This window comes from Rhea americana, unplaced genomic scaffold, assembly GCF_003343005.1.
Source record: "Rhea americana isolate MKP2758 unplaced genomic scaffold, rheAme1 scaffold_57, whole genome shotgun sequence".
NCBI lineage: Eukaryota > Metazoa > Chordata > Aves > Rheiformes > Rheidae > Rhea > Rhea americana.
In genome coordinates this window covers 1,554,879-1,571,334 of record NW_028186723.1, presented here as the reverse complement: position 1 = coordinate 1,571,334, position 16,456 = coordinate 1,554,879, and the positions used below count along the sequence as shown (strand labels likewise).

The following is a 16,456-nucleotide window of genomic DNA, read 5'->3' as shown; positions in this document are numbered from 1 at the left end:
GCTCAAAAGAAAAAAATATATATTTTCTAAGAAAACTCTTCTTCCAGCACTGAATGACAGAATTTGCAGAGCAAAACAAAAAGGCTAGTGTGTGGAAATATGGTCATTTCATTTTCAGAGGTCCCCAGCTACTAAAAGCAACATCTGGGCAGCAATGTCAACTGTAAACAATGCCGTGATCTCTGCTTTTGGAGATGTGGTAGTAAGAGGAATTGGTGAAAAGGCGTAAGACCAGCAGTCCCTTGTGGTCAAGAGCGAAGGGAACAAAAACATGTCATGAAAGAAGGAATCTCACAGCACTTTTGAAGGTCTGGCAGTATATCTGAGGAGAGGCCAAGAGGTTCTCATACATCTTGGACATCTCCCTTTCAGTCGGTCTAGCTTCCAACTAAATGGTTAAGTTTAGCTTCAGTTTGGCCCATCCACTATTTTTGGCACACTCACTATGATCCATTGCCTGGAATTTATTAGTAAGAAATTCACCCAGTGTGAATGTTGGATTTTGATTTGTTGTTGTTGTTGCAGTGTTTTTCCTCCCCCAAAGCTGTCTTTCTGGCACAAGGCTTCTGCACTCATTTATCCTTGTTGTAAACTGCCACCCTGCTGCCCAGGCTGTGATAAGTACAGTCTTGTTCAAGAGAGCCTTCTGGTGATAGAACAAGCTATGTGCACAGTAAATTTTAAAGGACATGCACATAATCCTGTGGCCTGAATGCTGTTCCTGAGAAATAAACTCAGACACCTGAGGTCATTTTTGGAGATATGGTATGTCGTCGTTCTGAGTTCTCTGTTTAAGTAAAATATCAATTGTTACACGAGCCGTTTGTCTAACACGACAGGAAAAGACAAGAAAGAGAATGAGGCATTGCTCCTAAAAGTCTCTGAGAATAAAAAGTGGGGAAAATTTGGTATTCCAGAGTCCACACATCACAAAAAATATAGTAAGTTCAAACTCTGCTTCATTTACATTGGTCTAAATTGGCAGTAACTTTATGAAAGTGATTTTTTTCCAGCTTTTCAACGTAACTGAAATCGGACAATTGCCTCAGCACCATAAGTCTGCTTTTTATTTAATCTCGAGGAGGCCACTTTGATAATTAACAGAATGCATCTTGTGGTTAATTTGATCACTTTTTGCAGTATATTTGGGAATTCAAGGGCTATTCTAATTTGAGAACTTTAACTTTCGCCGGCCAGAACGCAGATCAAGAGTCATCTGCCCTTCACAAACTCTGCCAGCCAGGTATTAAAGTACTATAATCTCTTTAGGGGGCAATGTATTAAAAATGACTGACATACAGGAATCTCAGCCAGGGACCAGGAATTTCTGGTCCCTTTTCAACAGCAGCTTTGAAAACTCTATTTCTAAGAATAGAAAAAGGTCCCACTAAGTACTTCTACATTCTCTGCAAAGGTAATAGGGGAAATAAATACCTTGCTTGTGTGTTCAGTTTCTGAGCTATAAGAAGATACTTGATTATGCAGCTAAACAAATACATGGAATTAAGAAAAAATTATAGCAGCAGTTTTTGAAGTGCTCTGCAGAAGATACATTTTTTGTCTTTGTCTCAGACTGCCCTTCTCACACTGGAGCAGACAGTCCGTCATGTTTTCCACCRTCATGTTATACAAATTCTTAGGCTGCAAGTAGATGTGGATGTAAACACTTGCTTACTGTTTTGGCAGGTTTGTGTTCTTTTTGCAGAGCCAAGCCAACATGGGTTTTGACAAGACTGCAGAATCCTTCTGTACTAATTTTCTAGACTACAGGCAGACAAGGTTACTAGACCCATACATATTTCCAAGTCCAGCATTCAGTGCATTAATGTCGCACTAGATCTCATGAAGAGAGAATGTGCCTTGTGACACCAACAAGCCACAAGGGATTCACTGAATCCTCTTCTCTTTAAAAGTAAGCTGGAAGCTGCGTTTCTTGAATGCAGCGTTCCTATTTCTGAAGACCTGGGCTACAGCTGGCCTCATCCTACTGCCTGATGTGAAATTACTCATGATTTAGCTATTTTAAGCACCCCAGACATGCTCCCCTTCTAGATCCATGAAGGGCTTGAGACCTTAAAAATGCTGAGGGAGGAGGGAAACTCTGAGAGCTCTGCATGGATGGAAGAGAGAAATAAATAAATCCTGCAGATGATGCAACTGTGTGATGCAAAGCTTCTGAGCTCTCCTCAGGCAGGAAGGTTCCCCCTGAAGGTCACCTGGGGGTACAGCATCAAGCCGCTGGGAAAGCGCCGGCTTTCTCATCCTGTCCTTTTTAGCTTGAGAAGAAAGGGTTTCTCAGTGCTCACACGGTGAGGACAAAAGTAAAAGGTCCTAAACGCTGAAGGCTTTGTACATGCCCATCTGTCAGCGGCACAGTCACTACGCAGAATGAACATTCCTGAAACCTCAGTTAAGCRCACACTCCCTTCCGAACACCCAAGACGACAATACTGCACAGTACTGAGAACTACCTCAGCCTATGGTCTGAGTCTCAGGCCAAACGACACGGAAAAAMCAGGGAAAAATGATGTTTAGCAGTACCTCATTGGATTTAAAGAGATTTAGATCTGCCTCCCTCTACCAAGGATCACTCAGCTTCAGAATAAAGGAGGGAGAGGCAGAGCCCAACAGAAAGAAAAGAAAATTGAGACAGAGAACGTAAGGAGTTGAGAAAATTCTCTTATATAGATATTGCTAATTAAGTGAAAGTGTGTATCCTCCACCGCCGAAATGGTGGACAAACATGGAGAGCTGCTGCTATCCTAGGCTTTCTTGCAAACTCTGAACCAGCTTTCCCAGCTATATATATATATATATGTATATATGGAAGAGCAAATGCTCTTACAGGTTAACATTGCTATACACAAAACACACAGTTTATGTGATTTACAGCAAAACAGAGTTCACAGCAGTGATGATGATGATGGAAGATACAGACTTCAACAGAAACAAAATGTTTTACATTGTACAAAACTGACATAAATTTAAAGATGCTGCTTCGCAAACCAGGGGAGCAAGGTTATCAGGAAGGTAGGGAGCAGAGATTATTCCAGAATAGGAACTTTGAAATTTTTACATGTCTGTTTCTTTMTTTATTTCAAATAATCAGGCTATTTCTATGATCTTATTAAGCAGAGTTTAGAGCTCCCACCAGTCCAGAAATCTGTCATGAATTTATGGCTTTAGGCTTGCAAACACTTACTACCAGATGTACTGCTTCCACAAARATTTGGAAAAATGGGTTACATGCTACTAGTAAGTGGTTACAATGCTGGCCTTACGTTTGTAACGGCACAAAATTCTATCACTTTTAGCTGCAAAACAGGCTTTCTCGAAGGCGTATGGGGAATCAATCTAAAAAGCACTCCATCAATTGATCACAAATTCCCAAACATTTTTTAGAATGAGGAAGGGGAGAAAAATAGATAACATGGCCATGAAAAAGCAGAACATAATTTAAATATACAACAGTAGAGCGTGGAATAATTCATTTAACCCCACTTGAGAGTAAGACTTTCAAACAAGTCACGCTTTTGGTTTTGCCAGTCCTTCTCTGAAGCTAGGATAAGTCATTCTTCCACTTTCCACTATACTCTCACACAGATAAGCACAAGACACTAATTATTCATATTTTTGGTGGAAAGGAGAGGAGCCATACTAAGGGAATTTATTTTTTTTTTTTATGAATTTAAAATAACCAGCAAGCCAAATAACATTTCCAGATGCTGGTAGAAGTGGAGGCGAGAGTTTCTTCACAGAGCTCTACTGTCATGCCCCAATTCTAACCTTTTACTAGTCCCAGTCAGGAAGCCTCTTCCAAGTGGAGGCTGTGAATTATCCCCAATAGTTTTAGTATCGCAGAGAGAAGCGTCCGCTTTGTTACCAGATTGGGATCCTGAGCCACGCTTTCCAAGTAGTGCTTGTGTGCAATGTGTGGTCGTAGTTCAGCAGGTCACATATACATTTCTACAAGCTCTACTACTAAAAAAATTTCCACCTACATAGGAACCTACATAGTTATCCCGTGCAGACCAGCCCGGGTACAGCTGCATATGAAGCTGTCGTTCCTTTCTTGCTAGTTCATAGTATTTCGCTTGTTCTTCTCTGGATAATGCATGCCACTGAGGTGAAGAAAAGAGAAAAAAGACAAAATAAAAAGCATAGCTTTTTTAAAAAAAGCATGTTAATAGCAGAGTATATTAGTTATATATAAATATAGTTAGAATTGATTTTCCAAAAACACGCTAGGTAAAAATATATGATCAGGAATACTGCCAGTTCATATTTTATTTATAATTCCAGATTATAACTCCAGTTAACATAACAGAGACACAACTAATCATTTACATTCATTCAGTCACTTTGCCAGATGAAAGATGTAAAAAAAAAAAAACCTAAATAAAAACAAAGAACAGKCGGATCCAAAACCTGAACTATTTGTTTTGAGTCCAAGATCTCAATTACAGATGTTTAAAAGGTCTATCTCCCTCCTTGTTCCAATTTGCGCCCTTTTTCTAGTTCATGCACGTTCCAATACTTGCTCATTTCTAGGGCAATGTAACAAGAAATCCAAGRTTTTCACACGTCCACGTCATAGAAACAACATTGAAATAATAATTAAAAAAAAATTACACTCTCCTTCCTCCCACAGCAAATGACCCAGGCAGAAAAGAACAAGACAGGGTCTTTGGTTTACCTGGATTCTCTGAGCAGAGTTTACATCTCTATCCACTATCACAGTAATAGAGGGAAATAAATACACCCACTCAGCAGGCCACAATTCCCTCTTGCTGCAACAGCGTGAATCCCACCCAGTTTCACTCCCTGGCTGTGCCTCTCTCTTGCGGCTACACCAGTTACCTACCCTTCGACCAAGGATTTGGTTGATGGCTGCGCTCTCTTTCAATGTGCATTCTGCTACAACTTTTGCTCTCATTTCCTTCATATACAACATAAATGCATTAAGAGGTTTCTTTATGTGTGGTTTCTTTTTCTCTTCTTCTTTTTTGGAGTCCTGATGTTTTCTGAAGGATAAAGAGAAAACAGACAAGAACTTCACAGTGAGAGCTCTTGTGAATTTATTAATCTCCTCCACCCTTGTACATAAATCCTCAGAAATTAGACACTATAAAAAAGTCAGGATAAAGTTATCTTTGTCTTATGTTAGACCCTTTTACAACTGGCCATTGAAATCCAGAAGGTTCTCTAGAGCCTATATCCTGGCTGCTGTATGAGGACAGTTTTAACAGAATTATAACAAAACCTTTCACATGTTTACGCAATATCATTGAGTACATTCTCACCTCCTAGAAAAACCTCAAAAGGATAGAAGAATCTGGAAAAATGGATTCTTAGATCATGGGGAGGGCTTATGAGCAAGATGGTAATAGAAATAATTATACACCATCATTACTAGGAACTGAAATGCTGTCTTTCTGATTAACCCGTAAAATGAAATGGCAAGAAGTACCAGATGTGCCAGGGAAAGAGGAGCAAGTAAATCAGAGTTCTCAGTTTATACCTAAACTTGATACCAGTGCTCTCTACAGCTTCAGGTAAACTGTTTATGCTCTAATTTATCATCTCATGTTGTGTACCTTGTATCTCATGGTTTCTTGGTATTAAAAAACAGGGAAACTAGTCAAAAAGCTTGAAACATAATCAATAAAATTTCATTTCTTTGTTAAAATGGGTCAAATTTATAGCTAGTTGCCTACATTATAGAAGTGCTCTGAAAGACTAAGTGCCAATGTTATTTTCACATATTTTGGTAGTTAAATGCTGGTGAAATCACTTAAGACAAAAGAAAAAAGCTACTTTTCAAATATTTTATAGCAAAAAACATTCCCACAAATCCAAGCTTTTTTAAAGCTACATACGTAAACGTGATACTTAGGAATTTCTAAAAATAAAACACGGGAAATAAAAACTTACGAGCTGTGGAGTGAGCCGACATCGCTCTGGGAAGATTCTTGTTTGACTGTTGGTGTGACTATGGCCGGATGAGGGATTCCAGTTGTATGTAAACTATGATGTGGCGGGACCATGTGTGGAGGAAACCTAGAGGAGAGAAAGCTGTGTAAATCGTCAGAATAAAAATGAATGAATGGGGAGGGATGTGTACACACATTAAAAAAAAAGGCATATAACAAGCACATGACAGCTAGATAAAGCGTATGAAAGCTGGCAGCATTAATTAGCAATAAATTAAACATAATGACTCTCATAATGTCATTAAAGCCAATCTCCCCCTTCATTATCATTACTGACATGAGACATCATGATTTTTAACATCTTTAACAAAAAGCAAATTCAACTGGATGAACTTGGATGAAAGTGGAATTTCAGCTACCTGCAAGAAAATCCATTTTTTTTTTTTTTTTAACTAAGAAATTATCTGTGGCAACTAAGAAACCAATTCTTATAGTTCTGAATCRTGTTGTGAATTTGGGATGACATCTTTTGTTGCATATTGACAGCAAAATAAAATATTAATGCCAGCACAATCCAGATGCATTTTTGATAATCCTTATAGATGCCTCATTAGCTACATTTTGTTGATGGAGCAAAAGAAAATACTTATTTGTGTCTAATAAATCTCTGAGCCACACTGCTTTAACAGAAAGTGGGAAGATTGTGGAACGAAGTCAATTTTGATCCATTAAGGTAACTGAAGAAGGCTTAAATTCATGTAAAACAAYAGTCTAGCCTTTTTAAAGAGAAAAATATTGTCAGCTCTATGACTTATGGTCATATACAGAAGGAATCCAGGTCCTGCACCTGGATTCACAGGGATATGGAATCCTTTTCCTCAAAATGTAATTGCCAGGTTAAGGCCACAGAACAAACATACCACAGTCATTCAGTCTTTCTATTTTTTAAAATGAAATTAAACTTTTCAAAAGCAGAATTGATTTTTTTTATCGTTATTATTCCTCAACAGTCTTAAAAGGTTTCAGAGGTAATGACTAAGTGACTTGCCTAAGAAAACCCCCACTGAAGTCAGCAGGTTCCAGGGAACAGGATCTAATCCAGAGTTTTGGCTCAAAAATATCTTCTTGCAAAAATTCCATGGCTAAGCTGAACTAGCAAACAGTAAGATTTTTTCTTTGTAAAATCCTACTCTCAACCAAGAATTCTGAGCTGTCCTGGTCCAAATAAAGTACTGCAATCTGGAACAAGCAGTGGCAAAAAGAATTATTTCTTCTAGCATCTATATGCAATGATTTTTTTCTATTAAACGGGTTTYTATACTGGGATGATATACCACCATTAAGCAGACTGGCCACATGTATCAGAATATAATAGGATTTTCTTTCCCCCTTGCCCTCGAAGAACTCCATCACTAATCTTAAACCCCCCCAAACTGCCTAAATGTTCCTCACATTCACAGGATAACACAGAACAGTACTTTCATAAAAAGGATTTATTCTCCAGTATGAGCTCTGTAGATTTCTGTCTATCAGCTACTAGTACTCAAGATCATTGGATAGAAGTATTTTATCACAGTGATGGGAAGAGCAGGGAATGACAGGGAGGATGCGAGACTGTTCGAACTCTGGAGAAAAAACACAGCTCCTACAAAGGCGTGAGAAAAGGAGAGGAGGAGGGTGGGATGGCAAGCACCGAGAAGAATGGGCAGCCAAGTGGTCACCCCTTCAAAGGTTTCTACTTTTGTTAAAGACCCATTGACACAAATCTCCAAGCGCCTTGTCAAAAGACCTCTCCTGCTCTCTAACGGAAGTAGGTGGGAGAGAAGTGAGTGTCTGGCTGCGGACACGCTTTGGTGCACGGCAGGTCGGGACGGGAGACAATGCTGGGCCTGTGGTAGTCCCACTTCTGCCWCCAAACTGCCTCATCAGTGAGCAAGACACAAACCTGGCCTTCACTCCATTTTCTTCTGCTCTCCCTCCCTCTACTTGTGTGCGTGTGTGTATTTGGACTGGGCATTCAGTGTTTCGTACAGTGCTTGGGGCCCCTGGCCATAGCACGATGCAAACTACAGAAGCAGTGAGAGCTCAAAGGGAACTGTTTTTAGCTTTTTGAAAAATATACATAAACACAGGCAAGAGTAAAACCCACAGCAAAATCTTGACCTCTTTAAAATCAGTAAAATCAGTATAAGCACAGTGATAAAAAGTTGGCACGCTTCCTATTTAAGGACTAAGGATCTAAGGACATATTTCCTAGATGAACTCCAGGCACAGACCCAGCGTTGAAACGAGGGCTACACTGCTGCTGGGGCTACCTGTGATGCAAACCCGAACAAGAGTCAGAGACGATGAAATGGCAAAGAAAAGGAAAAACTTGCCTTTGAGGAGGAGAGGGGAAGAGCAGAGCTTGCCTGGCATGGGGACACAGTGGGCAGAGCAGGGGGCACGCGGCAGCAAGGAAGGGCAGCTGCGTGCAGTGGTAGCRCAAGGATGGGAGGGTAAGAAGGAGWGGACTTAAGTATCACAAAAGGCTGATTACAGCTGGAGTTAGTGGGTACCCCAAAATAATGGTCATTAAGCCATAATAAGAAGAGCCATAGTAAGAAGAGGCCACAGGATGTGGCTGTGCTAACATGATCATGGATTTGCTTCTCATATGGGGACCTGGTCAAAAATTACAGCACACCAACAAACGAAGAAATACTACCTACATGTTGAATTGTTGTATGGTCAGGATCTTCAAGGCAAGCACGTTCAATAAAAGATAAGGGGGTTATTTTATTCATTTATTTATTTTTGAGGAAGATTTAAGTATTTCCAGCTAAWTAAAATTTGAGGAGAAAAAAAAAAGATAAAAATGTAACTCCCCCCTATATATGTGCACATCGTTTTCCCAACTAGTCTCTCAGAGAGAACATTTGCACCAGGGGGAGCGACTGGATGGGGAGGAAAGGGTGCGGAGGAGACGCCTACGTTTGCATGTTGTGTGGCAGCCGGACTGTAGCAAAATGGATGGCAAGACCGCCACGGACTTCAGCTGGGCTGAGACTGACCCCTGAGCTCCAGATCTGGAGACTCGGCAGCCTGCGCCAAGAGGCAGCAGCAGCTCCGCAGTTACCCTTAGGGCAGCGGGTCTCCCACCGGGTTCGGCGTTTGTCACCAGCGGGCAGCTTCTCCCCGCGGGTCAGCCCTGCCTCTTGCGCTGGCACGCTCCTCCATGCCGTACGTTTTGGGCTGCAGAACGGTGCCCCAGTGCCCAGAGTGGATGGCGCGTTCAGACGGGACTCSAGCAGGCTGGGCGCCAGGCCCAGAGCCTGCGTGCCCCTTCATTCCCACGCGCACGCGCCCAGGCGCACGCCAGCCCGAGTGGGGCACAGTGCTAGTTTGGGGTTCCTGGCTACACTCCAACTTCAGTAACTGCAGTCCACAAAACTGAATTTCCCCTGAAATTTCAGTTACAGAAGGTATTTTTCACTACCACCACTTAACAGCTATGCAGTGCTCGTGTGCTGTAACGCTGTTAAARCCTTTCCCCCTTTTCTTTCACAGCAGTTGCTTTTTCGCAGTGAGTGCACTGTTTGCCCATCAGCCAGTTAGCCCAGTCTCCATTTACATTAAGGACACATTATAGAGGGGTCATAAAAGATCAAGAGATGTTATTAAGCACGTTGCATGCAYAAGAAGTGAGTGAGGGGATGCTACAAGCACAGAAAAATGTTGTAAATGGTTAAAACAACCTGAAGACACTACCCTAATAGTCCTAACTATTTATTAAAATCATTAGTCACCCATTAACCTTTTATAAACTATTCATAAGCATTCTCTAACTAACTAATGAACCGTAATTGCTAAGCTTTGGGAGTATTCTGGGCTAGGAAGCATGATRTGCTCCAAAGATCTGCATGATAATGCAGGTAACTACAGGAATCACTTTTAGAAGTGATTTGGGAAACAGGGAAGAGGCCTTGGAGTGCAAGGTGGGCGAAGCTGGGGTCTGCCCTGGCTTCATGCTCCTGGCAGACYAAATGCAGCAAATGGCTTGGCGACCTTCCAGCGCTGCAGGGCTCTTATCCGGTGCGCTCAGGGGCACCGGCACCAGTGCCGGCTACGCAGGGCAARAGCCGCCCAGCCCCGCGGGCAGGTGCTCCAGCTGATACAACRGGCATGTGAAAACACGGGCCGAGCCACGCATCACAGCGTGGCCTGCCCACGGGTGCTCTCACGTATGGGAAATGAGGGGAGAAGTTTACGGGCTGAAACAAAAGATAAACATCTTAAATCTGTTCATCAGCCTGTGTGCGTGTCAGAGTGTGCGTGCATACGGGCACASAGCAGACACAAAAAGAAAGGCGGCATGCATGTACACGCACCCTTCACCTTCGCCTGAGACATCCCCCYTGATTTTTTTCTCTAGACAAGTATTCCATGAATTGCAATAAACACCCTAAAAATTCTAAGCAGCTCATTATACACCACCGTCTCCTTTTATGGCTCCAAGCCAGAATATAATGATGAGTCTTAACTTGTTAAGGACAACTAATTTTTTGTTCCTGGCTGTCTCAGGGGCTTCTCTCTTACTCACTCTCACTTTGCTTCACTGTTGACATGTTTCTGTTAACTGGATGTCATCTGCCTGCCTTGATTTTATGCACAAGCAGTGGGATGCATTTTTCTGTGCAACAATTCTGCTTTGAGTTGCATTAGATTTGTCATTATTCTCTCATTTTCCCCTTGCACTTGTAACATTTCATCTATTCCTGCCTTATTTTTTGAGCCACGGTGCACCCACATTATGGTTTATACATGATCTTGCTCCCTTTGAAGCCGGCAGATTTCAGAGCCAGCCCTCGTCAGGAGAAGTGCCTGCTACCAATTTAGCAGGCTGAGGGCCCCGAGCTCCAACAACTCAATCTAAAGGGGGTCACAGGGTGGCACAAGCGAGTGTCAGCAAGTGCTGTTTAATTGCCAATCTAGGCTTCTCCATGGTGTTTAAAGTATAATGACCCATCACTTAATTCTGAGAAGTCCTGGCCCTGCTGCTGAATGGAATGAATATCAAAGGATGTGCTAGAACAGGGCAAGGAGCCTACATTTCCTATAACTGCCATAAGTATAATAGACCTCTACTTCTGTCGTCCCATTACCACAATAATGTATTTAATTTGCTGTGTACTCTTTTTAACTAGATACCTTTCATAAAGCCTATCTTGGGAATATAGCCTCCCCCCTCCCACATCTTCCCCTCCCCCAAACGACTAGCCTCTCTAATAATAATTAAACTAAATCAAGCTCTACTTTGCCTCACACTATGCCTGCGAATCTTTTGTAGAAATTTAAAAAGATTAAACAGAGGGAGGGAATCGTTGTTTGAATTTGCAGCTCTCTCCCCAGCCCAGGATTTTTTTTCCCCTCTGTGCTGGGTCTATTAATTTTTTTTATAAGTTGATTTTGCAGTTGTTTCTCTTTAGTTGCTGGAGCAACAAGGGCAGATTCTAATTTTTACCTTTACTTCTATTGATCTAAAGCACATAACAGMGTGTTTCCCTGCTCATTCCCTCATGAGTTCTGGCTGTTTGTTTCCATTGCTCAAGGTGGTGTGTGCCTTTTTTTTTTCATTTGMATCTTTGCCTCCTTAAATCTTCTATACACCAACCTCCACATATTAAACTACAGAAATGGAAAGGAAGGGACAGAGTGGGGAAAAGACGTGGAACCTTGCTATGTAATGCATGCTAATTTAATTATATGCCATCATCAAAATGGATTAGCTGTTTCAGCCCATCAGGAAAGTCTAAACCTCCACCGATTTAATTAACCAGACTGAAAATCAGATGAACAGAAAATAAAACTATCATTAGGAGCAATTAGTGATTACTTAAACATAGTGCTGCCAACCAGTTTGTAAATAAAACTAGCAGCCCCATGAAAATTAGATGGAATTAATTGGAGGTAGGGAGGGGGAGAAATATATACTTCTAAAGCTTTAGAGGGTCAGACAGGTCCTTTTATGTTGGCTATCAGAGTTTGGAGCTTTCGTAGGGGAAAACATAGCACAATAACCTTCCTCCCAGCTCTGCTCGGATAGCAGCCTCCCCTAGCTCTTCCAAGGCTCCCCTTTCTCAACTAGAGCACTGCTCTGGGTGACAGCCACTGGGAAAGCAAAAGGTGTCATGACTTCTCCTCCTTGATTTTCAATACCATATTCTTCTGGCCGTTTCATTTAGTTGGCTTTTAGAAACGACTTCCCTCTTCCTCCACCTCTCTCTTGAAAACAAATTCCTAAAGGGCCATGACAGCACTAAGGCACCCTCTCCTCATCAAACAGGTACTGCTCATCCTCCACCCTTCCAAAAACTGAGAACGATTGCTTCACTACAGTGCTTCCAGAAAGGCATTTCCCCAGAGGGATACCGGCCTCTAGGGGGGATGCCAGGAGGAGTTACACTTGTTCTTAACTCAGGACCGCGGTCCTTTGAACTCACCTTGACATGGAAGCATTGACAGTCAGGGCTGTCGGGTAAGGGTGGCGGAAACCCCCCGTCGTGATCGGGTACACCGGCTGACCTTGCCTGGCAAAAAGAAGGGAAGGAGAGAATGAGAGAAAGAAAAAAGGGTTGGAAAAAACAACAAAAAACTTCTCTCTGCACAGTAAGCTTTATTCTCATTTGATCAGAACAAAAATCTTGGGGATTGTACAGCAAGGATCAAAGGAAAGAAACACAGAACAATTTGAATGCCATAAATCTGATAGGAATGGCTAATTAAATTTTATAACCTCTGCTTATGTCAATAGAGACCCTCTCCCCAAGCTGAAACTAGGTGTTTTGTTGTAATAATTAAAGGCGAAGTCTCGCTTGCTTTAATGGAGCCATCACACTAATTGAGGGCTACACATCCAAAGGAAAACAATAATGAATGTAAATTTATACCAAAATAAAGTACAGTGAATCAAAGGACTTCAGTTGCGCTTTGGGCCTCTTTCGGTATTTAGATCTCGGTGAGAAAACATTAAATTAACAGAGCTTAATTTGTAGCCTTTTGTCAGATTAACAAGTGTTGACAAGAGTTACCGGGGGAGAGTCCCCAAGAAGTATTGTGGGTAACCAATAGACAATCACACCTCATTACAATAATTAAAAAATACAGCAACATGCAAAACAGCATCCTCATGAAAGACACACAACTTTTTCTGATTGAGGTTTGTCTGTGCTGGCTAGTTCTTTTTATCTGTCCTTCAAATATATCATTTGAATGAGTAGGATCCTTTCTTTGGAGGGATACCATGCTAGAGATATCCAGGCCAACTGAGGATAGATGGGCTGAGAAGTTGATTGTGATCATGAGTGGCAACGAGAGGGGAAATAAAAACTTTTGGTTGCTTCTGTGAGTTTGGCCATGCTACTCTAAGAGCAAAAGTGAATATGAAGTTATCATCCCATGACAAATAACACAGGGAGAAGTTTTAAGAGCTGTGAGTAAGTAAATAYGCCACTGGTGTTGGCTTATGATAACTCAGGGTGGTGACAGACTCCTGTGACAAAGGTGGCTGTTGTCACTTGGATGTTGAAACTGGCCACATGTGGCAACACTGGCTTGGGTCTGGCAGACACGAAACAAGGTCGAGGACAAACTCATGTCATTTTAAGGCACATAAGGCCCTAAGACACCTACATACAATTAGAAGCCCATCAGGGACAACAAGGAATTTCTTCCCTACATCCTAACTTGATCAATGCTCCTGACTTCTGGCATTACCTCGCTGTATTTGTTTTACATACTGAGGCATTTACTATGCAAAATTGAGCTAAGCAGTTTCTGGCTGACGAAAGCTCGCCAGCCCGCACGAGAAAGCCCCTGAGCAAGGTGCGCGGCCACCCTGCGACGAAGGACAGCTGGTGCTGGGCAACCAAGGCGGGCTGCCGAGGAAGCGGTCCGAGATGTTGGTCTCCAGCACCTGCACCGACACACCTTGCTAGGACCCAGGGCTGCTGTGCCTGGAAGAAGCCCAAAAGCCTCTTACGCCAACCTGACTCCCTGCCCAAGGTCTGTGTGCTCATGTGCACCCCCGGCTCCTACTCCCTCTCCTTCGCAGTGTAAATCCCATTTCTTTAAGGAGGGCAAACCAGCAGAGAGGTATTTCAGCACAGCTGGGAAAATAACCTCAAAAAGAAACAAAATCCTTCTAGCTCAAGGCATTTCATTCCTAAGGAAACACAATCTCCCAGTATTGATGAGGCCTAAATGCCTGTTATGTGAGAAAAATATGATAATAACGTTGATTTACAATGCAGAGAACCACTGTATTCAGCAACACAAATGCATTTTATAAAGTATTTAAATAAAATACGCTGCATGAAAGGCCTAAGCAGCATGAAAATTCATTATAAATCCATTGCAGAGATGGCATCATGGAGAAAAAAAGAAAATAGGGACTCAGTTATTGGAGGAAATCTCATCCCCAACAAGGCTTTGTAAGTGAAAAACCAACCAACCAACCAACACCCTGCTACTTTCTCTGGCTTTTTTCTTACTTGATTTGTAAGTAAACTTATTCCTCTTTCTTATCCGCAAGAAAACTCCGTTCCTCAGTTACTATCTGCAAGAAAACTCCGTTCCTCAGATACTAACTGTCCAATATTACTTTGACCAAGAATGCTTTTTGCTAGTCAACATAAGAAAAATGAACAGGGCTTTGACAGGGAAAGCTAATGAAATTTAAAACTGCACATTTATAATGAGGATGGTCCTGTTAAAAATAATTTAAAAGGACATCCATTAAAACCACCATGAGCACCCAGAAAACCAAATTCCAGGGCATATTAAAAAAAAAACAAAAAACAAACAAAAAAAAACATGGCTCAGTATAAGGGCATTCATAAGAAAAAGACATTTCTGCAGGAGGGTTTAAAAATTCATGCTTAACAAGCCATCAGCTAATTGAAACAACCTGCAAAGCTGTGCCCAACTGCCCATGTTTGTTTAAGACCATATGACCTGGTATAAGTTTTAATTAATCTTTATGAGGTGGGTAAATTGATAACCACTCAATAAAGTGGCAGCTGGCAAACAGACTTATCTCAATACACACACGCATGCACACCCATACACACAAACTTTTAACATAAATTTTACACATAAAAAACAAAATGGAAATTAAAAAAATGGAACTCCTTACTGTGGTACTAACCATCCTAGCGGATGGGGGATTTGTCCTACAGTGCCCGGTGATAACGGATAATAAGGAGATATATCTGGAGGATGTGGAGGCCTGGGAATTCCTAAGGAAGAGGAAAATAAAGTGGTTTTAGTATTGAATCATGAAAATACAGAAATATAAGTAAAACTCACATATGTTTCTATATTGGTAACCATTCTTTTTTATTACAATGCTCATGACACTGCTTTGAGTTTTCAAATATGTTTCTCAGTCACATCTATAAAGAGCGCCTGTTGGTATCTTGTTAAATGAGATTCAACCAGAAAAACTGATGTATCCTTTCCTCGGTCATCTCTTCAATCAGAAATAATTATTTCATTATTTAGGTTAAGAATTTAGTAGACTCAGCTACATGTTGGGTGTGACCCCGTGCCAGGTGCTGTCTTAAACACTCAACAGGAAGATGGCCTCTCTATCCAGTCCATGGTTATTTCGTTCTCAAGAGTCACCAAACAACCCAGGCCCTAACTATTACTTCAACTGTGTGCTCAGTAGCATTGCATTAATCTAAAGGAACCTCCAAAATGAGCTACTCAGTCATAATTGCAAACAATTTCCACTTTTGAGATGCATGAAAGATATTATTCGGTTTTGCATCCTTTCCCAAAACCAAGGAGTGGAGGGGACAGAGTCTGGGGAATGGTGGGTAAAACTGGGGGGCTGAGGATGAGGGCGCGTGGCAGGAGGAGAGCGAGCTCATTTGCCTTTGCTGAAATGGTGTAGCTCCTATCCAGAGAGCAGAATTCAATGCCAGGCATCAGGCCTAAACCTTATGTTCCTTACCTTCAGAGTAAGTAGGAATTACTCAGCTGAGTAAAGGTTAGAGGACTGGGTCTTTAAAGTACCAAGCCAGAGCACAATAACATAACAGAAGCAAAATTAAAACAGCATTAAAAGGAAGGGGCACTGTATTCATGGCTAAAACCTATTTTTYTTAAGTCACTCAGGAAGCTTTTAATCGCTAAATTAAATCTCCTTGTGTGACATTTTCATGCAGACATTGCTTTTTCTCCATTACAAAAACCAAACAGATTAACTAGGCTTTAACCATACAGTGAGTTATTTGCACACTTGAAAGAATGTTCACAGAAGAAAAGTAAACAGTCTACAGACGTTAATCATATGTTTTACGATAACCATTTAAAAGCTATTCCCTGTACTACCATTATTTAAATGAGGGCTTGACTGTGCCATTCACTCGCAATACCCAGGGATGGCTAGATGGACTCCTTTTAAGCCATGTGAAGTTAGCATTAAGTACAATTAAAAGGGGCCCCAACTGAAGCGTATGGAGTGAAAAACAGCT

General features: G+C 41.5%; 1 protein-coding gene across 7 annotated transcripts in view; it reads right to left on the bottom strand.

Annotated features, from left to right (window-relative positions):
* Window positions 1–16,456, bottom strand: part of TCF7L2 (transcription factor 7 like 2) — a 118,309-nt gene that overhangs the window by 10,730 nt on the left and 91,123 nt on the right. For 3 of the 7 annotated variants that reach the window (XM_085319126.1, XM_085319129.1, XM_085319127.1), the window contains exons 3-7: window positions 15,109–15,211; window positions 12,416–12,502; window positions 5,935–6,075; window positions 4,865–5,024; window positions 4,014–4,121 (exon numbers count right to left, since the gene is read on the bottom strand). In XM_085319126.1, coding sequence (XP_085175252.1) covers window positions 4,014–4,121; window positions 4,865–5,024; window positions 5,935–6,075; window positions 12,416–12,502; window positions 15,109–15,211 — 599 coding nt within the window. The remainder of the gene's footprint in view (window positions 1–4,013; window positions 4,122–4,864; window positions 5,025–5,934; window positions 6,076–12,415; window positions 12,503–15,108; window positions 15,212–16,456) is intronic. The other 4 variants (XM_085319124.1, XM_085319128.1, XM_085319121.1 and 1 more) reach the window with 3 other exon arrangements.